Source organism: Nerophis ophidion, linkage group LG24 (genome assembly GCF_033978795.1).
Source record: "Nerophis ophidion isolate RoL-2023_Sa linkage group LG24, RoL_Noph_v1.0, whole genome shotgun sequence".
NCBI classification, from domain to species: Eukaryota; Metazoa; Chordata; class Actinopteri; order Syngnathiformes; family Syngnathidae; genus Nerophis; species Nerophis ophidion.
Window position 1 is genome coordinate 38,208,159 of NC_084634.1, and position 23,297 is coordinate 38,231,455.

At 41.0% G+C, this 23,297-nt stretch overlaps 1 protein-coding gene across 4 annotated transcripts in view; it reads left to right on the forward strand.

Annotated features, from left to right (window-relative positions):
• Window positions 1–23,297, forward strand: part of snx9b (sorting nexin 9b) — a 45,324-nt gene that overhangs the window by 16,450 nt on the left and 5,577 nt on the right. For 2 of the 4 annotated variants that reach the window (XM_061886216.1, XM_061886219.1), the window contains 12 exons: window positions 3,097–3,265; window positions 3,505–3,540; window positions 8,924–9,050; window positions 11,546–11,630; window positions 13,968–14,093; window positions 14,167–14,284; window positions 14,359–14,489; window positions 14,550–14,653; window positions 14,750–14,853; window positions 14,931–15,008; window positions 18,239–18,315; window positions 22,335–22,424. In XM_061886216.1, the coding sequence (XP_061742200.1) occupies window positions 3,097–3,265; window positions 3,505–3,540; window positions 8,924–9,050; window positions 11,546–11,630; window positions 13,968–14,093; window positions 14,167–14,284; window positions 14,359–14,489; window positions 14,550–14,653; window positions 14,750–14,853; window positions 14,931–15,008; window positions 18,239–18,315; window positions 22,335–22,424 (1,245 nt within the window). The remainder of the gene's footprint in view (window positions 1–3,096; window positions 3,266–3,504; window positions 3,541–8,923; window positions 9,051–11,545; window positions 11,631–13,967; window positions 14,094–14,166; window positions 14,285–14,358; window positions 14,490–14,549; window positions 14,654–14,749; window positions 14,854–14,930; window positions 15,009–18,238; window positions 18,316–22,334; window positions 22,425–23,297) is intronic. The other 2 variants (XM_061886218.1, XM_061886220.1) reach the window with 1 other exon arrangement.

The window sequence follows — 23,297 nt, forward strand, 5'->3', positions numbered from 1 at the left end:
TGGAAAGTGTAGCTGACATTATGTTGTGCACTCATGTTTTTAAATTAGCGTAAGTTGTGAACTACACAAAGTATTTAAATGGGTGGAATCTGCGCTTTTGTATGATATATTAGTTACTATGGTCATCTAATTAGTTACTATGGTCATCTAATTAGTTACTACGGTCATCTAATTAGTTACTATGGTCATCTAATTAGTTACTATGGTCATCTAATTAGTTACTATGATCATCTAATTAGTTACTATGGTCATCTAATTAGTTACTATGGTCATGTAATTAGTTACTATGGTCATGTAATTAGTTACTATGGTCATGTAATTAGTTACTATGGTCATCTAATTAGTTACTATGGCCATCTAATTAGTTACTATGGTCATCTAATTAGTTACTATGGTCATGTAATTAGTTACTATGGTCATCTAATTAGTTACTATGGTCATGTAATTAGTTACTATGGTCATGTAATTAGTTACTATGGTCATCTAATTAGTTACTATGGTCATGTAATTAGTTACTATGGTCATCTAATTAGTTACTATGGTCATCTAATTAGTTACTATGGTCATGTAAGTCACAGCAGCTCAGACGAGGCACCAAACAGTGTGGGTGGGGAGCGTTTCCACAGAGTGTTTCCACAGAGGCCAGCCTGAAATGCGGGTGTCGGTAACAGACTCGGAAACGGATTTTTACAATAAAGTTCTAAAGCTTAAGGGTATATCAGATTTTAGGTGGGTTTATTTTTTTACCCTTCTCGTTCATACTTCACTGTTTGTTGCATTTCGCTTGAGTGTAAAATATGTGGATGGAGTTGGGGTGTGACGTTCATATGTTGTCAATAGTCAGTGTTTTATCCTTCATAGTTAATATTGTTAATCCCACATTCATTATTTTCATGTACATTCTGGGTGTCTCATTCAGTAAAAAAACGTAAAATTCCATTGTTTTTTAAGTCATAACATTTTTAGCATTCAATCAGACATTGTGAGGTTTTGTATTAGTGTTCCTGAAAATAGATATAACGGCCCACAGACACATTTTTTTCTCAAAATTTTTTGCCGATGTCCGACATTCCGATATTGTCCAACTCTTAATTACCGATTCTGACATGAACCGATACCGATACATACAGTCGTGGAATGAACACATTATTATGCCAAATTTTGTTGTGATGCCCCGCTGGATGCATTAAACAATGTAACAAGGTTTTCCAAAATAAATCAACTCAAGTTACGGAAAAAAATGCCAACATGGCACTGCCATATTTATTATTGAAGTCACAAAGGGCATTATTTATTTTAACATGCTTCAAAACAGCAACTTGGAATTTGGGACATGCTCTCCCTGAGAGAGCATGAGGAGGTTGAGGTGTGTATTGTAGCGTCCCGGAAGAGTTAGTGCTGCAAGGGTTTCTGGGTATTTGTTCTGTAGTGTTTATGTTGTGTTACGGTGCGGATGTTGTCAAGAAATGTGTTTGTCATTCTTGTTTGGTGTGGGTTCACAGTTTGGCGCATATTTGTAACAGTGTTAAAGTTGTTTATACGCCCACCCTCAGTGTGACCTGTATGGCTGTCGACCAAGTATGTGTTACATTCAAAAGCCGTAGACATTATGTGATTGGGCTAGCACGCAAAGGCAGTGCCTATAAGGTTTATTGGCGCTCTGTAATTCTCCCTATGTCCGTGTACACAGCGATATTTTAAAAAGTCATAAATTTTACTTTTTGAAACAGATACTGATCATTTCCGATATTACATTTTAAAGCATTTATCGGCCGATAATATCGGCAGCCCAATATTATCGGAAATCTCTACTAAAAAGTGTAATTTTATTTTAAGGCCACTTATGGATTAATCATGATTTGAAGTGCATGACAAAATGTAAACCTAGCCTTTTTTTTATTTTTATCGTCTTGGTCATTCCTGAGCGAGTGTATTATTGCACAACATCGCAGCAATAGAACCGATGTTTTGGTAGCGGCAAGGAGCAATTAATATCACCGATGACTACTGTAAAACAAAAACAGTGTAACGTGTGAGTGCATGCAATTAAAGCGTATAAATGCGAAGCACTTACATATTTCAATAGCCACTGCAATCTTGTGGAATTATTAATAAAAATAAATGGAAGTTGCCTACAGCCACAGTAGACAATGGTTTTTGAACTAATGCTAATTACAGGAGAATCATTCGTAGCATTTACAGCAGGCCTGGGCAATTATTTTGACTTGGGGAAAAATGGGTCCGGGGGCCGGTATACCTATTTTTAGGGACACTAATACACAATAATGTCTGATTGAATGCTAAAAACGTTATGACAGACCGCCTTAAAAAACGTAATGGAATTTTACATTTTTCTATGAAGGATAAAACACTGAATATTGACAAAATATGAACGCCACACCCCCTTTCCATCGACATATTTTACAATCAAGTGAAACGCAACAAAAATGCAACAAACAGTAAAATATGAACGCAAAGGGTACAAAATAAACCCACCTATAATCTGATATATCACTAAGCTTTAGAACTTTGTTTTAAAAAATCTCCTTCCGCGTCTGTGGAAACGCTTACCGCCCACATTGCTTGGTTCCTCGTCTGAGCTGCTGTGACGTAGATTATTACCATAGAAACTAATTATATGACCATAGTACTTAATTAGATGACTATAGTAACTCAGATGACCATAGTAACTATAGTATATCATGCAAAAGTGCAGATTCCAACCATTGAAACACTTAATATAATTCAAGGTTTACGGTCATTATAAAAGATGAGTACACATCATAATGGCAGCTACACTTTCCATCTTAAACATCTAAAAAAATGATTTGGGAATGTCCGGCGGGCCAGATTGAAAAGCTTAACGGGCCTTAATTTGCCCAGGTCTGATTTACAGTATTAATAGCTTTGTTATTGGTTGTATTTGCACGGTAGAAGATAAATATGAGCCATGTTGCATGCCGAGGTCAGCAAAGTGAAAAGAGTGCATGCTTTGCACACCTAAATGGTTTTAAATGCCTGGTCTTGGTAAGCATGTGTACTCATTTCAATCCCCAGCAACAATCTTCACGTACTTACATGTGTTTGTTTCTCCAGGCCAGCAATGGAAATGATCCCTGGTCAGGGTGGACCGCCGACCCCTCGGGGGGGGGCTCCAACAACTGGGCCTCCAACCCAGAGGGCACCCAGACCGGCAAGACGGCCGCCGCGGACTCCTGGGGAGGCTCGGCCCCACAGGGCCACCCTCAGGCTTACCAGGGTCCTGGTGAGTAGTCAGACAAACATTCATCTCCAGCTGTGTGGAGTCTCAGCCAGCTGCTGTTGCACACAAGTCAGGACTGGGTGTTGTTGTTTGGCCAGACAGTGGAAAAAGAAGTCAGCCGCACGCATGAGTCAAGCAGACACAATTTCTCCTGACCTCATTTTTTGCGTTTGAAATTCTCCATTTGTTTTTCTTAAATGAACAGACTTTTTTTTCTCTTCCATGTCTCTCTCTTTCCAAAGACATCTACCCGTATCCTTACCTTATTGATTACAAAGGTACACCGTGCACGTGCACGTATATTAAAAGCATGTGCAGCATCTTCTATTTGGGTGTGGTGCATGTTCACTCAAATTGGACGTATTTAAAAATCCTCATCATCGGCGGTCTGTAGAAGCGAGTATGACGGTCCTCCTGGTAGGGGTGTATCCCTTTATGGAGGATGCCTGTGTGTGACTTTTTAACGTGGGGAGACTGGTGCACAGATAGGCACCAGACCATCCTTGACTGATCCGGGTCAGGGTCCAGTGGCACGGTGTCCAAGACGACTGGGGACCCTTTTCTGCTGCAGCCTTCTTCTGCATTTCCAGCCGTTGTGACGCTCCATAGGGTTAGCAGTAGAGATGTCTGATTGTATCGGCCGATAAACGTTTTAAAATGTAATGTCAGAAATGATAGGTATCGGTTTCAAAAGGTAAAATTCACGACTTTTTTAAACGCCGTTATGTACAGAGTGCCAATAAACCTTAAAGGTACTGCCTTCGCATGCCGGCCCAGTCACGTAATATATACGGCTTTTGAATGCAAGGCATACTTGGTCAACAGCCATACAGGTCACACTGAGGGTGGCCGTATAAACAACTTTAACACTGTTACAAATATGCGCCACACTGAAGCCACACCAAACAAGAATAAATTTTGGTAGAACGTCCGCACCGTAACACAACATAAATACCCAGAACCCCTTGCAGCACTAACTCTTCCGGGACGCTACAATATACACCATCCCACCTCAACCTCCTCATCCTCCATAAGGGAGAACATATCCCAAATTTCAAGCTGTTAAAAAAAAATGGACTTTGTGACTTCAATAATAAATATGGCAGTGCCATGTTGGCATTTCTTTCCATAACTTGAGATGATTTATTTTGGAAAACATTGTTACATTGTTTAATGCATCCAGTGGGGCATCACAACAAAATTATGCATAAAATTGTGTTCATTCCACGACTGTATATATATATATATATCGGTGTCGGTTGATATCGGAATCGATATTTAAGAGTTGGACAATATTGGATATGGGCAAAAAAGCCATTATCGGACATCTCTAATTGTGGGTCCTAACCCCGCCCTCTCAGGGAGAGCATGTCCCAAATGCCAACGGCTGTTTTGAGGCATGTTATAAAAAATGCAATTTGTGACTACAATAATAAATATGGCAGTGCCATGTTGTTTTTCCATAACTTGAGTTGAAGTTCTCTTTTTTTGGAAGACCCTGATTTCGATTGATTGATTGAATCTTGTATTAGTAGATTGCACAGTGCAGTACATATTGCGTACAATTGACCACTAAATGGTAACACCCCAATGAAGTTTTTCAACTTGTTTAAGTCGGGGTCCACGTTAATCAATTCATGGTAAAGTTACATTGTTTTGTTATTTTGGAAAACCTTGTTACATTGTTTAATGCATCCAGCGGGGCATCACAACAGAATTAGGCATAATAATGTGTTCATTCCACCACTGTATATATCGGTATCGGTTAACATCGGAATCGGTAATTAAGAGTTGGACAATATAAGTATATCGGCAAAAAGGCCATTATGGTACTTATTACACACCTGCAGTCATCCTCCTTCTGTTCCATTGTTGAGGTCTTGAGTTATTTCCCCATAAGTGGGCCCACATGGATGTGGGGGTACCTTCTTCTGCCATGGCAGCCGTTGTGGTAGTTCTTACATCTACCGTCTTCCGCCTGCTCTGCCGTTGAGGTCATCACCGTATCCCTGGCCAGGGGGGCAGTCTGGTACTAGGCCAGGGGTCGGCAACCTAAAATGTTGAAAGAGCCATATTGGACCAAAATACAAAAACAAATCCGTCTGGAGCCGCAAAAAAATAAAAGCCATACTACATACATTGTCATGAGATATAAATTAAATTAAGAGGACTTAAAGGAAACCAAAGGAGCTCAAAAATAGCTACACATGAGGCATAATGATGCAATATGTACACACAGCTAGCCTAAATAGCATGTTAGCATCGATTAGCTTGCAGTCATGCAGTGACACAATATGTCTGATTAGCACTCCACATAAGTCAAAAACTAGAGGGGGGGGGGTTGCCCACATCTGAGGTCCTCCCCAAGGTCTCTCATAGTCAGCATTGTCACTGGCGTCCCACTGGATGTGAATTCTCCCTGCCCACTGGGTGTGAGTTTTCCTTGCCCTTTTGTGGGTTCTTCCAAGGATGTTGTAGTCGTAATGATTTGTGCAGTCCTTTGAGACATTTGTGATTTGGGGCTATATAAATAAACATTGATTGATTGATAACGTCAACAAAACTCACCTTTGTGCATTCATGGACAACGTTAAAACGTTGGTGGACGAAATGAGAAAGAAAAAGAAGTGGCATAAAACACGTCTTAGAAAGTTCTACATGTAAAACTACGGTGAGTTCATGAACCGCCAAAATTAGTAGGACAAAACGGCGCTCACAAAATACTCGAATCAATGAAGCATGTTTAATATAAATAGTGTGCTTTATAACAATTAGGATGGTTTGTGTTTGTCCTCCAGAAACCATATTTAAACAAAAAATATGTTTTTTTGCCCTCATCTTTTTCCATGTTCATCTATTTTTGAAAAAGCTCCAGAGAGCCACTAGGGCGGCGCTAAAGAGCGCGGGTTGCCGACCCCCGTACTAGGCCTTTGCGAAGGGCCGACTGGGGTAACAGTAGTAAAGGGGTTAACCTCCCAGTGCCCCAAGACCCCCACAGAGGAGCCTCCACTGCCTGATGCACTTTAACCTCATGCCCAGGACACTACTTAAAAATAGGTAAACATCACATGACTGCACTAACTAGAGTTTACCACCAATAACAATAGCGCTGCTTTCAGTACACCTGTCTTGATGCTAATGGGATTTTGTGACAAGCATGATATGAGGAACATTAGTTTTGCAGAGGGAAATACAACTTTTTCACTTATATACAATACCAGCCCAAATTATACCTCCTTTTTAATAATGTGTGGTGTGGAATGTTAGAAAAGGCTTGATAAGTGAAATTACAAAAGGTAGGTGTGAAAAACACTAACCAATTATTAACCGTGAGGAATGGACTAATGCTGTGTTTAAGTTGAAGTGGAGTGGCAATAATGGTTTTGGCGACGCCTATCGGCAACAATAAGTCATTAAGTTGACCTTGTGACGCAGTGAGTGAATGTTGCACCACTTTTGTTACTGAAATCTTTTTAATAGGCTTCTGCCGTGGAGACTGTGTGTTTAAGTACTATGCAACTTGAAGTATTTTATACTTGTTTATATTGACTAATGCGTTTTAGACCAGAATATTGTTTAGTTGTGCTATCTTGTCCTTACCTGTTGTGTAGCTGCTAGTAGCATAAAGCCTCCCGGGTTTACCTTCTGGAAATTACTTCACTAAAATACACAAAAAAACAATGTCAGATTAATTTTGCACAAGTAAACATACTCTCTTTTATTTATATATATATATATATATATATATATATATATATAAATATAAATAAATGGGTTGTACTTGTATAGCGCTTTTCTACCTTCAAGGTACTCAAAGCGCTTTGACACTACTTCCACATTTACCCATTCACACACTGATGGAGGGAGCTGCCATGCAAGGCGCCAACCAGCACCCATCAGGAGCAAGGGTGAAGTGTCTTGCTCAGGACACAACGGACGTGACGAGGTTGGTACTAGGTGGGATTTGAACCAGGGACCCTCGGGTTGCGCACGGCCACTCTCCCACTGCGCCATGCCATATATATATATATATATATATATATATATATGGCAGAGGGGTTAGTGCGTCTGCCTCACAATACGAAGGTCTTGAGTAGTCAGTGTTCAATCCCGGGCTTGGGATCTTTCTGTGTGGCGTTTGCATGTCCTCCCCGTGAATGCGTGGGTTCCCTACAGGTACTCCGGCTTCTTCCCACCTCCAAAGACATGCACCTGGGGATAAGTTGATTGGCAACACTAAATGGTCCCTAGTGTGTGAATGTTGTCTGTCTGTGTTGGCTCTGTGATGAGGTGGCGACTTGTACAGGCTGTACCCCGCCTTCCGCCCAACTGTAGCTGAGATAGGCACCAGCGCCCCCCGAGACCCCAAAGGGAATAAGCGGTAGAAAATGGATGGAGATATATATATATATATATATATATATATATATATCATGTTGGACCCGCTCGACATCCATTGCTTTCGGTCCCCTAGAGGGGGGGGTTGCCCACATTTGAGGTCCTCTCCAAGGTTTCTCATAGTCAGCATTGTCACTGGCGTCCCACTGGATGTGTATTCTCCCTGCCCACTGGGTGTGAGTTTTCCTTGCCCTTTTGTGTGTTCTTCCGAGGATGTCGTAGTCGTAATGGTTTGTACAGTCCTTTGAGACATTTGTGATTTAGGGCTATATAAATAAACAGTGATTGAGATATATATATATATATATATATATATATAAATAAACACACACACACACACAGTCGGACATTCAACTTTTCTCCACAAAAGTGAAAAAGTGGCTGAAGGAAATTCAGAAGTGTGAGCACTAGTATGGACAAATGGGGCCAATTTTTATTTCTAATGTGTTTTAATTTTTGTTCTTGTCTTTTACACTTTTCTCTACTCTTCTTTAAAAGCCTAACCAGGGACGAGGGTTGCAGATGAGCCTGTGGCTAGAAGTCTTATGTACTTTGACATCAGTTACCTATGGGGAGCAATATTTAAATTGTACTGTTCCCGTCAAATAAATCCATCCATCCATTTTCTTCTGTTAATCTGAGGTTGGAAATAATTTCTGCTCTTTAGAAACGCGAATTAACGTCTTCATTTACGTTTTTAAAAGGTATTCAGGGCTTTTTTTCCAGTCACTCACTCACTAAAGCACCAAACATCTTCTCCCGTAGCCAGTCAGAGCTTTTTTCTCGGTCACTCACTCACTCACACCAGCTGTGGCACAAAAAAATTATTTCTGCTCTTTAGAAATGCAAATAAAACCTCTTTATTAACCTTTTTAAAAAGGTATTCACAGCTTTTTTCCAGTCACTCACTCACTCACACACCAGCTGTGGCACAAAAAAATAATTTGTGCTCTTTAGAAACGCACATAAACATCTTCATTGACCTTTTTAAAAGTAAATATCGATCTTTATGCTGCAGAAGCTGTAATATGTCATATTCATGACAATATGGTATGTTTTATGTACATCCATATTTAAATGTTGGATTAATTGTTGAAGGTGGAGAGTTAAACTATTCCGATAAGTTGGCAAAAAACCCTGTTTTGACTAATTTAGTTAAGATTGTCTTCTTTGTTGAGTGTTTGTGTGCTGTAACACGCATCCATCTATTGTAGACATCTTGACCACGGCTCATACGCATCATTTTGGTTGTCTTTACCTCAGGGGTCGACGACGACGAGTGGGACGACGAGTGGGACGACATGAAGTCCACCGGGGGCTACGCAGAGTCCGAATCTGGAGATGCCGCGGCCATGCAGCGAGGCGGAGCTCACGCATCAATGAAACTCAAGTAAGGGTTCCTACGCAGAGAACATCATTAGTGTACAAAACCTAAAAGCAGTGAAGTTGTCACTTTGTGTAAATGGTAAATAAAAAGAGAATACAATGATTTGCAACAAGTCGCGACGAGGTGGCGACTTGTCCAGGGTGTACGCCGCCTTCCGCCCGATTGTAGCTGAGATAGGCGCCAGCGCCCCCCGCGACCCCAAAAAGGGAATAAGCGGTAGAAAATGGATGGATGGACAATGATTTGCAAATCATTTTCAACTTATGTTCAATTGAATAGACTGCAAATCCAAAGTATTTAATGTTGAAACTGAGAAACTTTATTTTCTTTTTGCAAATAATCATTAACTTAGAATTTAATGGCAAAAAAGTTGGCGCAGGGGCATTTTTACCACTGTGTAAAACACTCAGTAAACATTTGGGAAATGAGGAGACTCATTTAAGCTTTTCAGGTGGAATGCCTGAAATTTCAGTGTTCATGAGCCCATGTGGTGATCTCCTTTACACACTGATGTCGCTTTTTCATGCAGTACCGCCTGAGGGATAGAAGGTCACGGGCATTCAATGTTGGTTTTCGTCCTTGTCGCTTACGTGCAGTGATTTCTCCAGATTCTCTGAACCTTTTGATGATATTGCGGAGCGTAGAGGGTGAAATCCCTAAATTCCTTGCCATAGCTCATTGATAAATGTTACTTTAAACAATTTGCTCACGCATTTGTTGAGAAAGTGGTGACCCTCGCCTCGTCCTTGTTTGTGAATGACTGAGCATTTCATGGAAGCTGCTTCAGTAATGCAGACGTTGTACCGATCTGTTGTGGTGAAGAAGGAGCTGAGCCGGAAGGCAAAGCTCTCAATTTACCGCTCGATCTACGTTCCCATCCTCACCTATGGTCATGAGCTTTGGGTCATGACCGAAAGGATAAGATCACAGGTACAAGCGGCCGAAATGAGTTTCGTCCGCCGTGTGGCGGGTCTCTCCCTTAGAGATAGGGGGAGAAACCCTGCCATCCATGAGGAACTCAAAGTAAAGCCGCTGCTCCTTCACATGGAGAGGAGCCAGATGAGGTGGTTCGGGCATCTGGTCAGGATGCCACCCGAACGCCTCCCTAGGGAGGTGTTTAGGGCACGTCCAACCGGTAGGAGGCCACGGGAAAGACCCAGGACACGTTGGGAAGACTATGTCTCCCAGCTGGCCTGGGAACGCCTCGGGATCCCCCGGGAAGAGCTAGACGAAGTGGCTGGGGAGAGGGAAGTCTGGGTTTCCCTGCTTAGGCTGCTGCCCCCGCGACCCGACCTCGGATAAGCTGAAGAAGATGGATGGATGCTTTTATACCCAATCATGGCACCCACCAGTTCCCAATTAGCCTGTCCCCCTGTGGGATGTTCCAAATAAGTGTTTGATGAGCTTTCCTCAACGTTCTCAGTCTGTTTTGCCACTTGTGCCAGCTTTTTTTAAACATCCAATTCCAAATGAGCTAATATTTGCAAAAAATAACTAAGTTTACCAGTTGGAACGTTAAATATGTTGTCTTTGCAGTCTATTCAATTGAATATAAGTTGAAAATGATTTGCAAATCATTGTAGTCTCTTTTTATTTACCATTTACACAACTTCACAACTTCTCTGCTTTTGGGTTTTGTAAGTAAGACAACGAGAAAAATACACATAATTGGAGGCTGCCCTGTGGCATACGTGTTGGTCGTCTACATCAGTGTTTTTCAACCTTTTTTGAGTCAAGGCACTTTTTTTGCGTTGAAAAAATCCAGAGGCACACCACTAGCAGAAATCATTAAAAAATGAAACTCCGTTGACAGTAAAAAGTTGTTGTCACAAATGTTGGATATGACTTTAAAGCATAACTAAGCATGCATGACTATAGCTCTTGTCTCAAAGTAGGTGTACTGTCACCACCTGTCACATCACACCCTGACTTATTTGCACTTTTTTGCTGTTTTCCTGTGTGTAGTGTTTTACTTCTTGTCTTGCGCTCCTACTTTGTTTTAGCAATCAAAAATATTTCAGTTGATTTTATCTTCTTTGTGGGGACATTCTTGGATGTACATTGTGGACGCCGTCTTCGCTCCACAATAAGTCTTTGCTGTCGTCCAGCATTCTGTTTTTGTTTACTTTGCAGCCAGTTCGGTTTTAGTCTCGTTTTCCATAGCCTTCCCTAAGCTTCAATGCCTTTTTAGGGGCACCCGCCTTTTGTTTATTTTTGGTTTACGACGTTTACAAAGCGATTAGCTACCTGCTGCCACCTACTGATATAGAAGAGTATTACACGGTTACTCTGCCGAGCTCTAGACAGCACCGACAGTCAACAACAACAACACATCATTTGCAGACTATAATTACTGGTATGCATAAAATATTTTTAACCCAAATAGGTAAAATTACTACATAATCTCCCACAACACACCAGACTAGGTGTGCCGCGGCACAGTGGTTGAAAAACACTGGTCTACGGCCATCTGACCATCTTTTCCCCTCCACTTTCAGATTTCCAGGGTTCTCAAAGTCTGGACCTGAGCTGTACCTCCTTTGCAAGCAGATCGCAAAGGGTAAAGAAAAGCTACCCATTTATGTAAGTGGTCTTATTTGCAGGATGTCCGTAATTATTTGCTGACTTGGCTGGCGTGTGTTCCCACTGAGCACCTGTTGCAATATTTTACACATGACAAAAACACAGTGATAGAGGGTGTCACTCAAAACTAAGCGTAAGGATGGGTACCTTTCACAGTTGAATCGATACGGTACCGAATCCCGTTACTTCGGAATCGATACCGGTACTCATATCTACCAATTTTTGGTACTTTTGTGTGCATTCAAATCTGTTACTAATGTTAATTGTTTAAAAAAAGTATTTAACACTGAGCTGTCCAGTTGTTGTATCTATGTCTCATTTGCAAGTATTATATGGAAAACTTTGCATGCAGTTGCATTTCCAAGACGTTAGATGGCAGTAATGTTTAGACTACTTCCTGTGGCCATACCCAGGAAGTTGTCTTTGCCAATTTGTTGAACCCTACAAAGGATGTTTGTGACTTTTATGGCACCTAATTATTTGATCCGCTTCCAATTCCTGGTGTGACGGTTGGATTCCAGATCGGTTCTTAATTCAACACGATTCTAGAGTCAAACTGATTCTCCTAATGTATTAATTGGTAGAACAGTCATAATTAAACTTTTTTTAAAACAGGTCACAGATTAGAAAACCTTCTGGTTGCATTCATTTGTTTGGAATAAAAACATTTTTTAAAATGTATTCTAAAAATAAATAAAACATTTTTACATACATTTTTGAAACAAACTAGAGGCGTCCGATAATGGCTTTTTTGCCGATATCCCGATATTGTCCAACTCTTATTAACCGATACAGATACATACAGTGGTGGAATGAACATATTATTGTGCCTAATTTAGTTGTGATGCCCCGCTGGATGCATTAAACAATGTAATAAGGTTTTCCAAAATAAATCAACTCAAGTTATGGAAAAAAATGCCAACATGGCACTGCCATATTTATTATTGAAGTCACAAAGTGCATTATTTTTTTTAACATGCCTCAAAACAGCAGCTTGGAATTTGGGACATGCTCTCCCTGAGAGAGCATGTGGAGGTTGAGGTGGGCGGAGTGTATATTGTAGCGTCTCGGAAGAGTTAGTGCTGCAAGGGGTTCTGGGCATTTGTTCTGTTTTACGGTGCGGATGTTCTCCCAAAATGTCTTTGTCCTTGTTTGGTGTGGGTTCACAGTGTGGCACATATTTGTAACAGTGTTAAAGTTGTTTATACGGCCACCCTCAGTGTGACCAAGTATGCCTTGCATTTACTTGTGTGTGTGAAGAGCCGTAGATATTATGTGATTGGGCTGGCACGCAAAGGCAGTGCCTTCAAGGTTTATTGGCGCTCTGTACTTCTCCCTACGTCCGTGTACACAGCGGCGTTTTTAACAGTCATGAATTTTACTTTTTGATACAGATATTGATAATTTCCGATATTACATTTTAAAGCATTTATTGGCCGATGATATCGGACATCTCTAGTACAAACCTAACTATTGTACTTATTACACACCTGCATTAGTTTGAATTACTAAATTTGGAGGCGTTTAAAATGGTCACGTAAAATTGCTAATGCTAATATTTAGCATGTCTATGGCCGATCCAATAATAATAATAGTAAGCATCAAGTTGGCCCATTTTGGAAAAACGGGAGCCTTACTGTACTTTTGAGCGCCTTCTTCTTGCTTTGTCGGCATGGAAAAATGCAACATTACATAGAGGCAGTCCAGCTTAGTCTGCTAGTTTCACAGCCAAGTGCTTGAGCTACCGTATTTTTCGGACTATAAGTCGCAGTTTTTTTTCATAGTTTGGAGCGACTTATGCGTGAAATTATTAACATATTACCGTAAAATATCTAATAATATTCTTGAGATAATTCACATAAGAGACTAGACGTATAAGATTTCATGGGACTTCTGGATTAGGAGTGACAGATAGTTTGGTAAAGGTATAGCATGTTCTATATGTTATAGTTATTTGAATGACTCTTACCATAATATGTTAGGTTAACATAGCAGTTGGTTATTTATGCCTCATATAACCTACACTTATTCAGCCTGTTGTTCACTATTCTTTATTTATTTTAAATTGCCTTTCAAATGTCTATTCTTGGTGTTGGCTTTTATCAAATAAATTTCCCCCAAGAATGCGACTTATATATGTTGTTTTCCTTCTTTGTTATGCATTTTTGGCAGGAGCGACTTATACTCCGAAAAATACGGTAGTTTGCATTCGTACGAGATGCCACGTGCAACATAGGTATCGAAATATAGCATCGTTTGATTTGACCTAATCCTATAAAAAGTATGGAATTTGAGTGTTATCTTTCTTGTTCTTTGCAACTTTTCTCTGATTCCCAGATGGGAGAAGTGGGTCCGGTGTGGCTTTATCCAGAATCACAGCTGGACTGTGTGGTCGCTGATCCCAAGAAAGGCTCAAAGCTGTACGGCCTCAAGAGCTACATCGAGTACCAAATCACGCCAAACGTAAGCAGCTCTGTCCCTGCGTCCTTTACTCACGCGCCAGCTGTCTCGTAACCCCCCTGGCTTGTGGTCACAGACCACAAACCGCCCTGTCAATCACAGATACAAGCACTTTGACTGGCTCTACGAGAGGCTGCTGGACAAATTTGGCTCTGCCATCCCCATCCCGTCCTTACCAGACAAGCAGGTGACAGGTGAGCGCGGGACTCCTCTCAGTGACTGTACGGGCCGACCCAGATGAGCACCGCCCCTTCGTTTCCTTTGCCAGGGCGCTTTGAGGAAGAGTTCATCAAGATGCGAATGGAGCGCTTGCAGGGCTGGATGAGCAGGATGTGCAGGCACCCTGTCCTTTCCTGCAGCGAAGTATTCCAGCTGTTCCTCACGTACAAGGACGAGAAGGTACGCTCGCTCTCTCAATCTCGCCCAGGTGACCAACGTGCTAATATTTGAGCGGTGCAGGACTGGAAAACGGGGAAGAGAAAAGCCGAGAAGGATGAGACAGTGGGAGTGATGATCTTCACCACCATAGAGCCGGAAGCTGCAGACTTGGACCCTGTAGAAGTGTGAGTAGGACGGGTTAATTTTTTTTTTTTGCAAACACCAACAAAGCAGCACCAAGGTGACAGGAACACTCACCCGGTATGATTGTTTACCGACAGAGAGCAGAAATGCGAGCAGTTCAGCAGGTTTACCAAAGCGATGGACGACGGCGTGAAGGAGATCCTGACAGTGGGACATGAGCACTGGAAGAGATGCACGGGGCGTATGTTGTCTTTTCTTACGATTACCTTTTGTTTATCGCATTTCTTTCCCGGCGTAACACAATGCCTCTTCATTCAGCTCTGCCAAAGGAATATCAGCGGATTGGTAAAGCCTTCCAAAACCTTTCCTCGGTGTTCACCAGCAGTGGATATCAAGGTATCGTCTGGAAATTCTGCACATTGTTAGTAGCAAATGGCTTTTTTGATTGATTGATGGATTGAAACTTTTATTAGTAGATTGCACAATACAGTACATATTCCGTACAATTGACAAGAGATGTCCAATAATGGCTTTTTTGGCAATACCCCGATATTGCCCAACTCTTAATTACCGATACCGATATATACAGTCGTGGAATGAACACTTTATTATGCCTAATTTTGTTGTGATGCCCCGCTGGATGCATTAAACAATGTAACAAGGTTTTCCAAAATAAATCAACTCAAGTTATGGAAAAAAAATGCCAACATGGCACTGCCATATTTATTATTGAAGTCACAAAGTGCATTATTTTTTTTAACATGCCTCAAAACAGCAGCTTGGAATTTGGGACATGCTCTCACTGAGGGAGCATAAGGAGGTTGAGTTGGAGGGGTGGGGGTGGAGGGGTGCACATTGTAGCGTCCTGGAAGAGTTAATGCTGCAAGGGGTTCCGGGTACCGTATTTTTCAGATTATAAATCGGTCTGGAGTATAAATCGCACCGACTGAAAATGCATAATAAATAGGGATGTCCGATAATATCGGACTGCCGATATTATCGGCCGATAAATGCTTTAAAATGTAATATCGGAAATTAGCGATATCGGTTTTATGATTTTTGGTGAGAACCATTTAAGGTGATTTACCTCTTGAAGCTCATGGAGAGAATGCCAAAAGTGTGCAAAGCTATAATCAGAGCAAAGGGTGGCTATTTTGAAGAAACTCAGAATGCAGCTGAGACAGGGACAAGTGGTAGAAAATGGATGGATAGAATATAAAACAGGTTTTCAGTAAGTACATAACTCCACATGTGTTCATTCATAGTTTTGATGTGAATCTACAGTGTAAATAGTCATGAAAATAAAGAAAACACATTGAATGAGGAGAAGGTGTGTCCAAACTTTTGGCCTGTACTGTATATTTAAAAAAAATAATAATCTTTGGAATTTGAATCTGACAAATTCGATTTACTAATATTATTATTTTTGTATTACAGTGTAACAAATAGGATATTACACATTTTGTGATGTTACCGCCTTATTTAAAAATGCAATACATGCTTTTTTTCATCAACATTTTATACGAAACACCCTTTGTTTCTAAATCTTTGCAAATAAATCAAAACCCATACATAGACCATTAGTATTCACAGGCTGCTGTAAATTGAGCATGCATCCTGTTTCCACTGGTGCTCACTGAGATGTTTCCACAGCTTCATTGTAAATGCAGATGATTGGACATGATATGGAAAGGCACGCAGCTGGGTTTTTTTTTGCTCACAGCATGAAAATGTGTAGCATTTTGAGGAAAAAGTGACCTTTTTCATTCTGGAATAAGGCTGTAACAACACCATGTGGAAAAAGTGAAGCGCTATGATTACTTTTTGGATGCACTCTAGTTATTTGTCACAAAAGTTTTATTGAAATGTAAACTATGTTGCACACATTGTGGCAGGCTCTTATCTACTAGAGCAGTGTTTTTCAACCACTGTGCCGCGGCGGATGTTACCCTGATAACTACATTTCCACGAAATAGGAATCATTAGCTATAATCAAATATTTTCATAGCTAGGGCTTAAAAATTGCTTTCTAAACGCATTTTTAACATTATGAGAGCAGTCTTGACCAGTGTTTTTCAACCACTGTGCCGTGGGAGATTATCTCATTTAACCTATTTGGGTTCAAAATATTTTTTGCAAACCAGTAATAATAGTCTGCAACTGATGTGTTGTTGTTGTGTGTCTGTGCTGTCTAGAGCTTGGCAGCGTAACCGTGTAATACTCTTCCATATCAGTAGGTGGCAGCAGGTAGCTAATTGCTTTGTAGATGTCGGAAACAGAGGGAGGCAGGGTGCAGGTAAAAAGGTGTCTAATGCTGAAACCAAAAATAAACAAAAGGTGAGTCCCCCTAAGAAAAAGCATTGAAGCTTAGGGAAGGCTATGCAGAATGAGACTAAAACTGAACTGGCCACAAAGTAAACAAAAACAGAATGCTGGACGACAGCAAAGACTTACTGTGGAGCAAAGACGGCGTCCACAATGTACATCTGAACATGACATGACAATCAACAATGTAAAATGTAAAATGATAAATGGGTTGTACTTGTATAGCGCTTTTCTACCTTCAAGGTACTCAAAGCGCTTTGACACAACTTCCACATTTACCCATACACACATTCACACACACTGATGGAGGGAGCTGCCGTGCAAGGCGCTAACCAGCACCCATCAGGAGCAAGGGTGAAGTTGATACTAGGTGGGGATTGAACCAGGGACCCTTGGGTTGCGCACGGCCACTGTCCCCACTGCGCCACGCAGTACCCACAAAGAAGGATAAAAACTAGAGATGCCGAAAAATGCTTTAAAATGTAATATCGGCAATTATCGGTATCGGTTTCAAAAAGTAAAATGTATGACTTTTTAAAAGGCCACTGTACGGAGTGGTACACGGACGTAGGGAGAAGTAGAAAGCGCCAATAAACCTTAAAGGCACTGCCTTTGCATGCCGGCCCAATCACATAATATCTGCGGCTTTTCACACACACAAGTGAATGAAATGCATACTTGGTCAACAGCCATACAGGTTACACTGAGGGTGGCCGTATAAACAACTTTAACACTGTTACAAATATGCGCCACACTGTGAACCCACACCAAACAAGAATGACAAACATATTTCGGGAGAACATTCGCACCGTAACACAACATAAACACAACAGAACAAATACACAGAACCCCTTGCTGCACTAACTCTTCCTGGACGCTACAATATACACCCCCTGCTAAATAAGTCAGGGTGTGATGTGACAGGTGGTGACAGTACACCTACTTTGAGACAAGAGCTATAGTCATGCATGCTTGAAAGTCATATCCAACACTTTAGACAATTTTTTACTGTCAACAGAGTTTCGCTTTTTAATGATTTCTGCTGGTGGTGTGCCTCCGCATTTTTTCAATGCAAAAAATGTCCCTTGGCTCACAGAAAGTTGAAAAAGACTGTACCAGAGTGCACCCGGCAGGTTATAACTAGGGATTGCTATGATAGGCTGTGACATACTGGCAAGTGTTATAGTGCTCAGTTTATGTCAGCTAGGCTACACATTCACACAGTATTTCACAAATTATTTTGTTTTTGTGATGTAGTACTTAAAAAAGATAATAAACATGTGAATATCTCACCGATGCAGGCGAGTCCACCCTGACGGACGCCATGACGGCAGCGGGGAAGACCTACGAGGAGATAGCACAGTTAGTAGCGGAGCAGGTAAATATTACTATTTGGAGAGCCAAATTTATGTCATTTTGTTGTCAACCTTATCTCACATTGTGTCACGACGTCAGTGTTTGTGTTCATACAGTAGGAAGGGGAATTTATGGCCCCCTTTGTTGTGGTTTACCTGACACATGAAACGCGACAAATTGGGGGGGGGGATTTGCACCTGCGCCGCGAGTGTTTTAAAATGTGTTTTGTGGCAATTCCAACTTTGGCCACAGTCTCAGTTGCTATGTAGAGTGGCGCTTTCCCTCATTTTTAGCAGACTGCATTGCGAAATGATTAACCATATGAATCCCTTCCCTCCTGTAAGTCGGACGACAGAGCATCACAGAAATGTACAGTACAGGCCAAAAGTTTGCACTCACCTTCTATGTGTTTTCTTTATTTTCATGACTATTTACATTGTAGATTGTCCCTGAAGGCATCAAAATTATGAATGAACACATGTGGAGTTATGTACTTCACAAAAAAAGGTGAAATAACTGAAAACATGTTTTATATTCTAGTTTTTCAAAATAGCCACACTTTGCTCTGATTACTTTTTTGGATACTCTTGATGAGCTTCAAAGGTCACCTGAAATAGTTTGCACTTCATAGGGGTCATAGTTTTGATGCCTTCCGTGACAATCTACAATGTAAATAGTCATTAAAATAAAGAAAACACATTGAAATGAGAATATTTCATATTCTAATTTCTTGAAAATAGCCACCCTTTGCTCTGATTACTTTTTTGCACACTCTTGGCATTCTCTCCATGAGCTTCAAGCACACCTGTGAAGTGAAAACCATTTCAGGTGACTACCTCTTCAAGCTCATGTAAAGAATACTGAGAGTGTACGAAAGAGTACTCAGAGCAAAGAGTGGCTATTTTGAAGAAACTAGAATATGAAATATTCTCATTTCAATGTGTTTTCTTTATTTTCAAGAATATTTACATTGTAGATTGTCACTGAAGGCATCAAAACTATGACACATGTGAAGTGGAAACCTTTTCAGGTGACTTTTGAAGCTTGTGGAGAGAATGCCAAGAGTGTGCAAAGCAGTAATCACAGCTAAGTGTGGCTATTTTGAAGAAACTACAATATAAAACTTGTTTTCAGTTATTTCACCTTTTTTTGTTAAGTACATAACTCCACATGTGTACATTCATAGTTTTGATGCGACAACCTACAATGTAAATAGTCATGAACATAAAGAAAACACATTGAAATGAGGAGAAGGTGTGTCCAAACTTCTGTGCTGTATTTCAGTGCATTTTTATCGGGCACATCATTGGCAGGCCCTCACTCACGTGTCACATGTTTCCTGCCGGCGGTGTTTACATCCTACTTGCTCCTGGACCCTTTAACCCAGTGTCCTGAGGCTGGGATCTGCACAGGAAGAAGAAGAAGGCCGACACAATATAGAACAGGCGACATTCGACCGGCTAAATCTGGACATAGGCTACTTACATGTGTGCAGCACTCCTGTCGTATAGAGGATCTTTGATTATTTTGTAGCAGGTCCTCAATGTGTACCACAGAACTGAACCACATCTAATTTGCATAATTGGCCTTGACACATGTGCGGCTGAGATAAAAAAAAAAGTGAGCAATAAACCAGAAAACCAAAAGAAATCCGTTTAGGAATACAAAATAACTTTTTTTCTTTGTAATATCCCGAGTAAGACGGAGCTGCCTGTGAGCCATATTCATCTTCTCAAACAATGTCCAATAAGACCTAGAAAAAGTAGCTTGGAGGAGCCTAAATAGTCGCTAAATACCGTATTTTTCGGATTATAAGTATTATATGCAGCTGAGATAGGCTCCAGTGACCCCGAAAGTGACAAGCGGTATAAAATGGATGGATGGATGATAGTGGTACTAAATTCAGGAGAAAAAAACATAGCCCTGTTTATGCAGCAGGAGTGCTCTGCTTACCACCGTTCTGCCAAAAACTAGCCGTCCATCCATCCATTTTCTACCGCTTGTCCCTTTTGGGGTGGTGGGGGTGCTGTAGCCTATGTCAGTTGCATTCTGGCGGAAGGCGGCGTACACCCTGGACAAGTGGCTACCTCATCGCAGGGCCAACACAGATAGACAGACAACATTCACACACTAGGGACCATTTAGTGTTGCCAATAAACGTATCCCCAGGTGCATGTCTTTGGAGGTGGGAGGGGCCTATCCCCAGGTGCATGTCTTTGGAGGAGGGAGGGCCCTGAGGTGGGAGGGGCCTATCCCCAGGCCCATGTCTTTGGAGGTGGGAGGGGCCTATCCCCAGTTGAATGTCTTTGGAGGTGGGAGGGGCCTATCCCCAGTTGAATGTCTTTGGAGGTGGGAGGGGCCTATCCCCAGGTGCATGTCTTTGGAGGTGGGAGGGGCCTATCCCCAGGTGCATGTCTTTGGAGGTGGGAGGGGCCTATCCCCAGGTGCATGTCTTTGGAGGAGGGAGGGCCCTGAGGAGGGAGGGGCCTATCCCCAGGCCCATGTCTTTGGAGGTGGGAGGGGCCTATCCCCAGTTGAATGTCTTTGGAGGTGGGAGGGGCCTATCCCCAGTTGAATGTCTTTGGAGGTGGGAGGGGCCTATCCCCAGGTGCATGTCTTTGGAGGTGGGAGGGGCCTATCCCCAGGTGCATGTCTTCGGAGGTGGGAGGGGCCTATCCCCAGGTGCATGTCTTTGGAGGTGGGAGGGGCCTATCCCCAGGTGCATGTCTTTGGAGGTGGGAGGGGCCTATCCCCAGGTGCATGTCTTTGGAGGTGGGAGGAAGCCGGAGTACCCGAATTATTGACCTATTCAGGGCTCCAATTATGTCACATTAAATATTACACTTAGAGATATTTGGGGGAAAATGTTGCATATTTCGTGTTTGCCATATAAAAAAACTGAGTTGTTTTTTTTTAAAAGAAGGGCCTAAAACAAAAAATATAAACAACAATAAAACTTATAATTGACAGATAGATCTGAAGTAGATTTTGAGATTATTGTGTTAAAAGTAAACAGTAAAAAAATAATTCTAATGTTTTAACACTGAGTGGATCCCCAATAATTTTAGTGTGATTTGTTTTTAAGTGTCATTGTTGAAAAAATAATAATGAATTAAAATACAATGGTGTTATGAGTTTTTGACCTTTTTAAGGCTCCAGTTATTACATCATCGGAAATGTTCCACTTAAAAATGTTATTGGGTGTAAATATTGCATATTTTGTGTTTTTTCCATAAAAAACTGGGTTTTCTTTGACAAAAAGAGCATACAACTTAAATTTTTAAACACGATGATCTAGAGATTTGAAACTTCAATAATAATACAAATAATACTGAATAATGACACATTTTTAATATTTTTTCGACCAAAACCCTTTTGGGTCCCTGGGATCAAGTCTGAGTGGAGGCCTAAATGTATATTTTTTATACATATATTGTATTGTTTTTTTTTTAAATAAAACTAACAAAAATTGGCCCTGCTTGCTTCATAAGTGTAAAACGTTTGAAACCCCAAATGTAGAAAAAACCTTGATGGAGGTGTTTGGATGTTTTTTAAGGGCATTATAGGCAACTCCAATTTGCTCCATTGTAAGCTGTCTTTTGATGGCATTTATTTACTATTTAGAATGCATCAAAAAAGAAAAAATGTGTTCTTGTCTTACATAAGGACTGAGAATAAAAATCCAAAAAAAGTGCTCCTCCTCGTGTGTGAATGTAGTTTATAAATATTTCTGACTTGTGGCAAAATCTGAAACAGGCCTTTTGTTTATCTGTGAAGTGCCTTCAGTATTGTCTGGTAAGCATGCTGGTCCTCTTGTTGCCATGGAGTCTAGTGCCACCCTGTGCTCAGACATGGTATTACAGCTGCTGTTAGTGACGCAGACCAGGAGATATTATTCCCTCCTTATCTGTGTGCCACTTCCTGGTGGGAATCCTGTAGTTATCTATTAAATGTAACAGGAAACAAAGATTACAAGCCACAGGAAGTACATTGTTTACGTTCTTAGAGTCATGCATGTGTGTGCGTCTTCCCTCTCCCCAGCCCAAGAAAGACCTCCACTTCCTCATGGAGACCAACAACGAGTATAAAGGTTTGCTGGGATGCTTCCCCGACACCATTGGAGTCCATAAGGTAGACAAACACTGTTTCTTAACACTGTTGTAATACACTTTTCCACCACTTGTGGCAGTAATAGCAAACTCACACAAACATGAAGTCTGGAGCTGAAGTCATATAGAGGGTTTCTCAAGTGCAAAAGTTATGACTAAGGTGGTGAAACAAACATGAAGTCTGGAGCTGAAGTCATATAGAGGTTTCTCAAGTGCAAAAATGATGACTAAAGTGGTGAAAAAAAACATGAAGTCTGGAGCTGAAGTCATATCGAGGGTTTCTCAAGTGCAAAAATAATAACTAAAGTGGTGAAACAAACATGAAGTCTGGAGCTAGAGTCATAGATTCTCAAGTGCAAAAATTATGACTAAAGTGGTGAAACAAACATGAAGTCTGGAGCTAAAGTCATATTGGTTCTCAAGTGCAAAAACTATGACTAAAGTGGTGAAACAAACAAAGTCTGGAGCTAAAGTCATATAGGTTCTCAAGTGCCAAAATGATGACTAAAGTGGTGAAACAAAGTCTGGAGCTGAAGTCATATAGGTTCTCAAGTGCAAAAAACTATGACTAAGGTGGTGAAACAAACATGAAGTCTGGAGCTAAAGTCATATAGGTTCTCAAGTGCAAAAAACTATGACTAAGGTGGTGAAACAAACATGAAGTCTGGAGCTAAAGTCATATAGGTTCTCAAGTCCAAAAATTACCAAATTGGTGAAACAAACGAAGTCTGGAGCTAAAGTCATAGATTTTGAAGTGCAAAAATTATGTGTAATGTGGTGAAACAAACATGAAGTCTGGAGCTAAAGTCATATAGGTTCTCAAGTGCAAAAATTATGACTAATGTGGTGAAACAAACATGAAATCTGGAGCTAAAATCATATAGGTTCTCAAGTG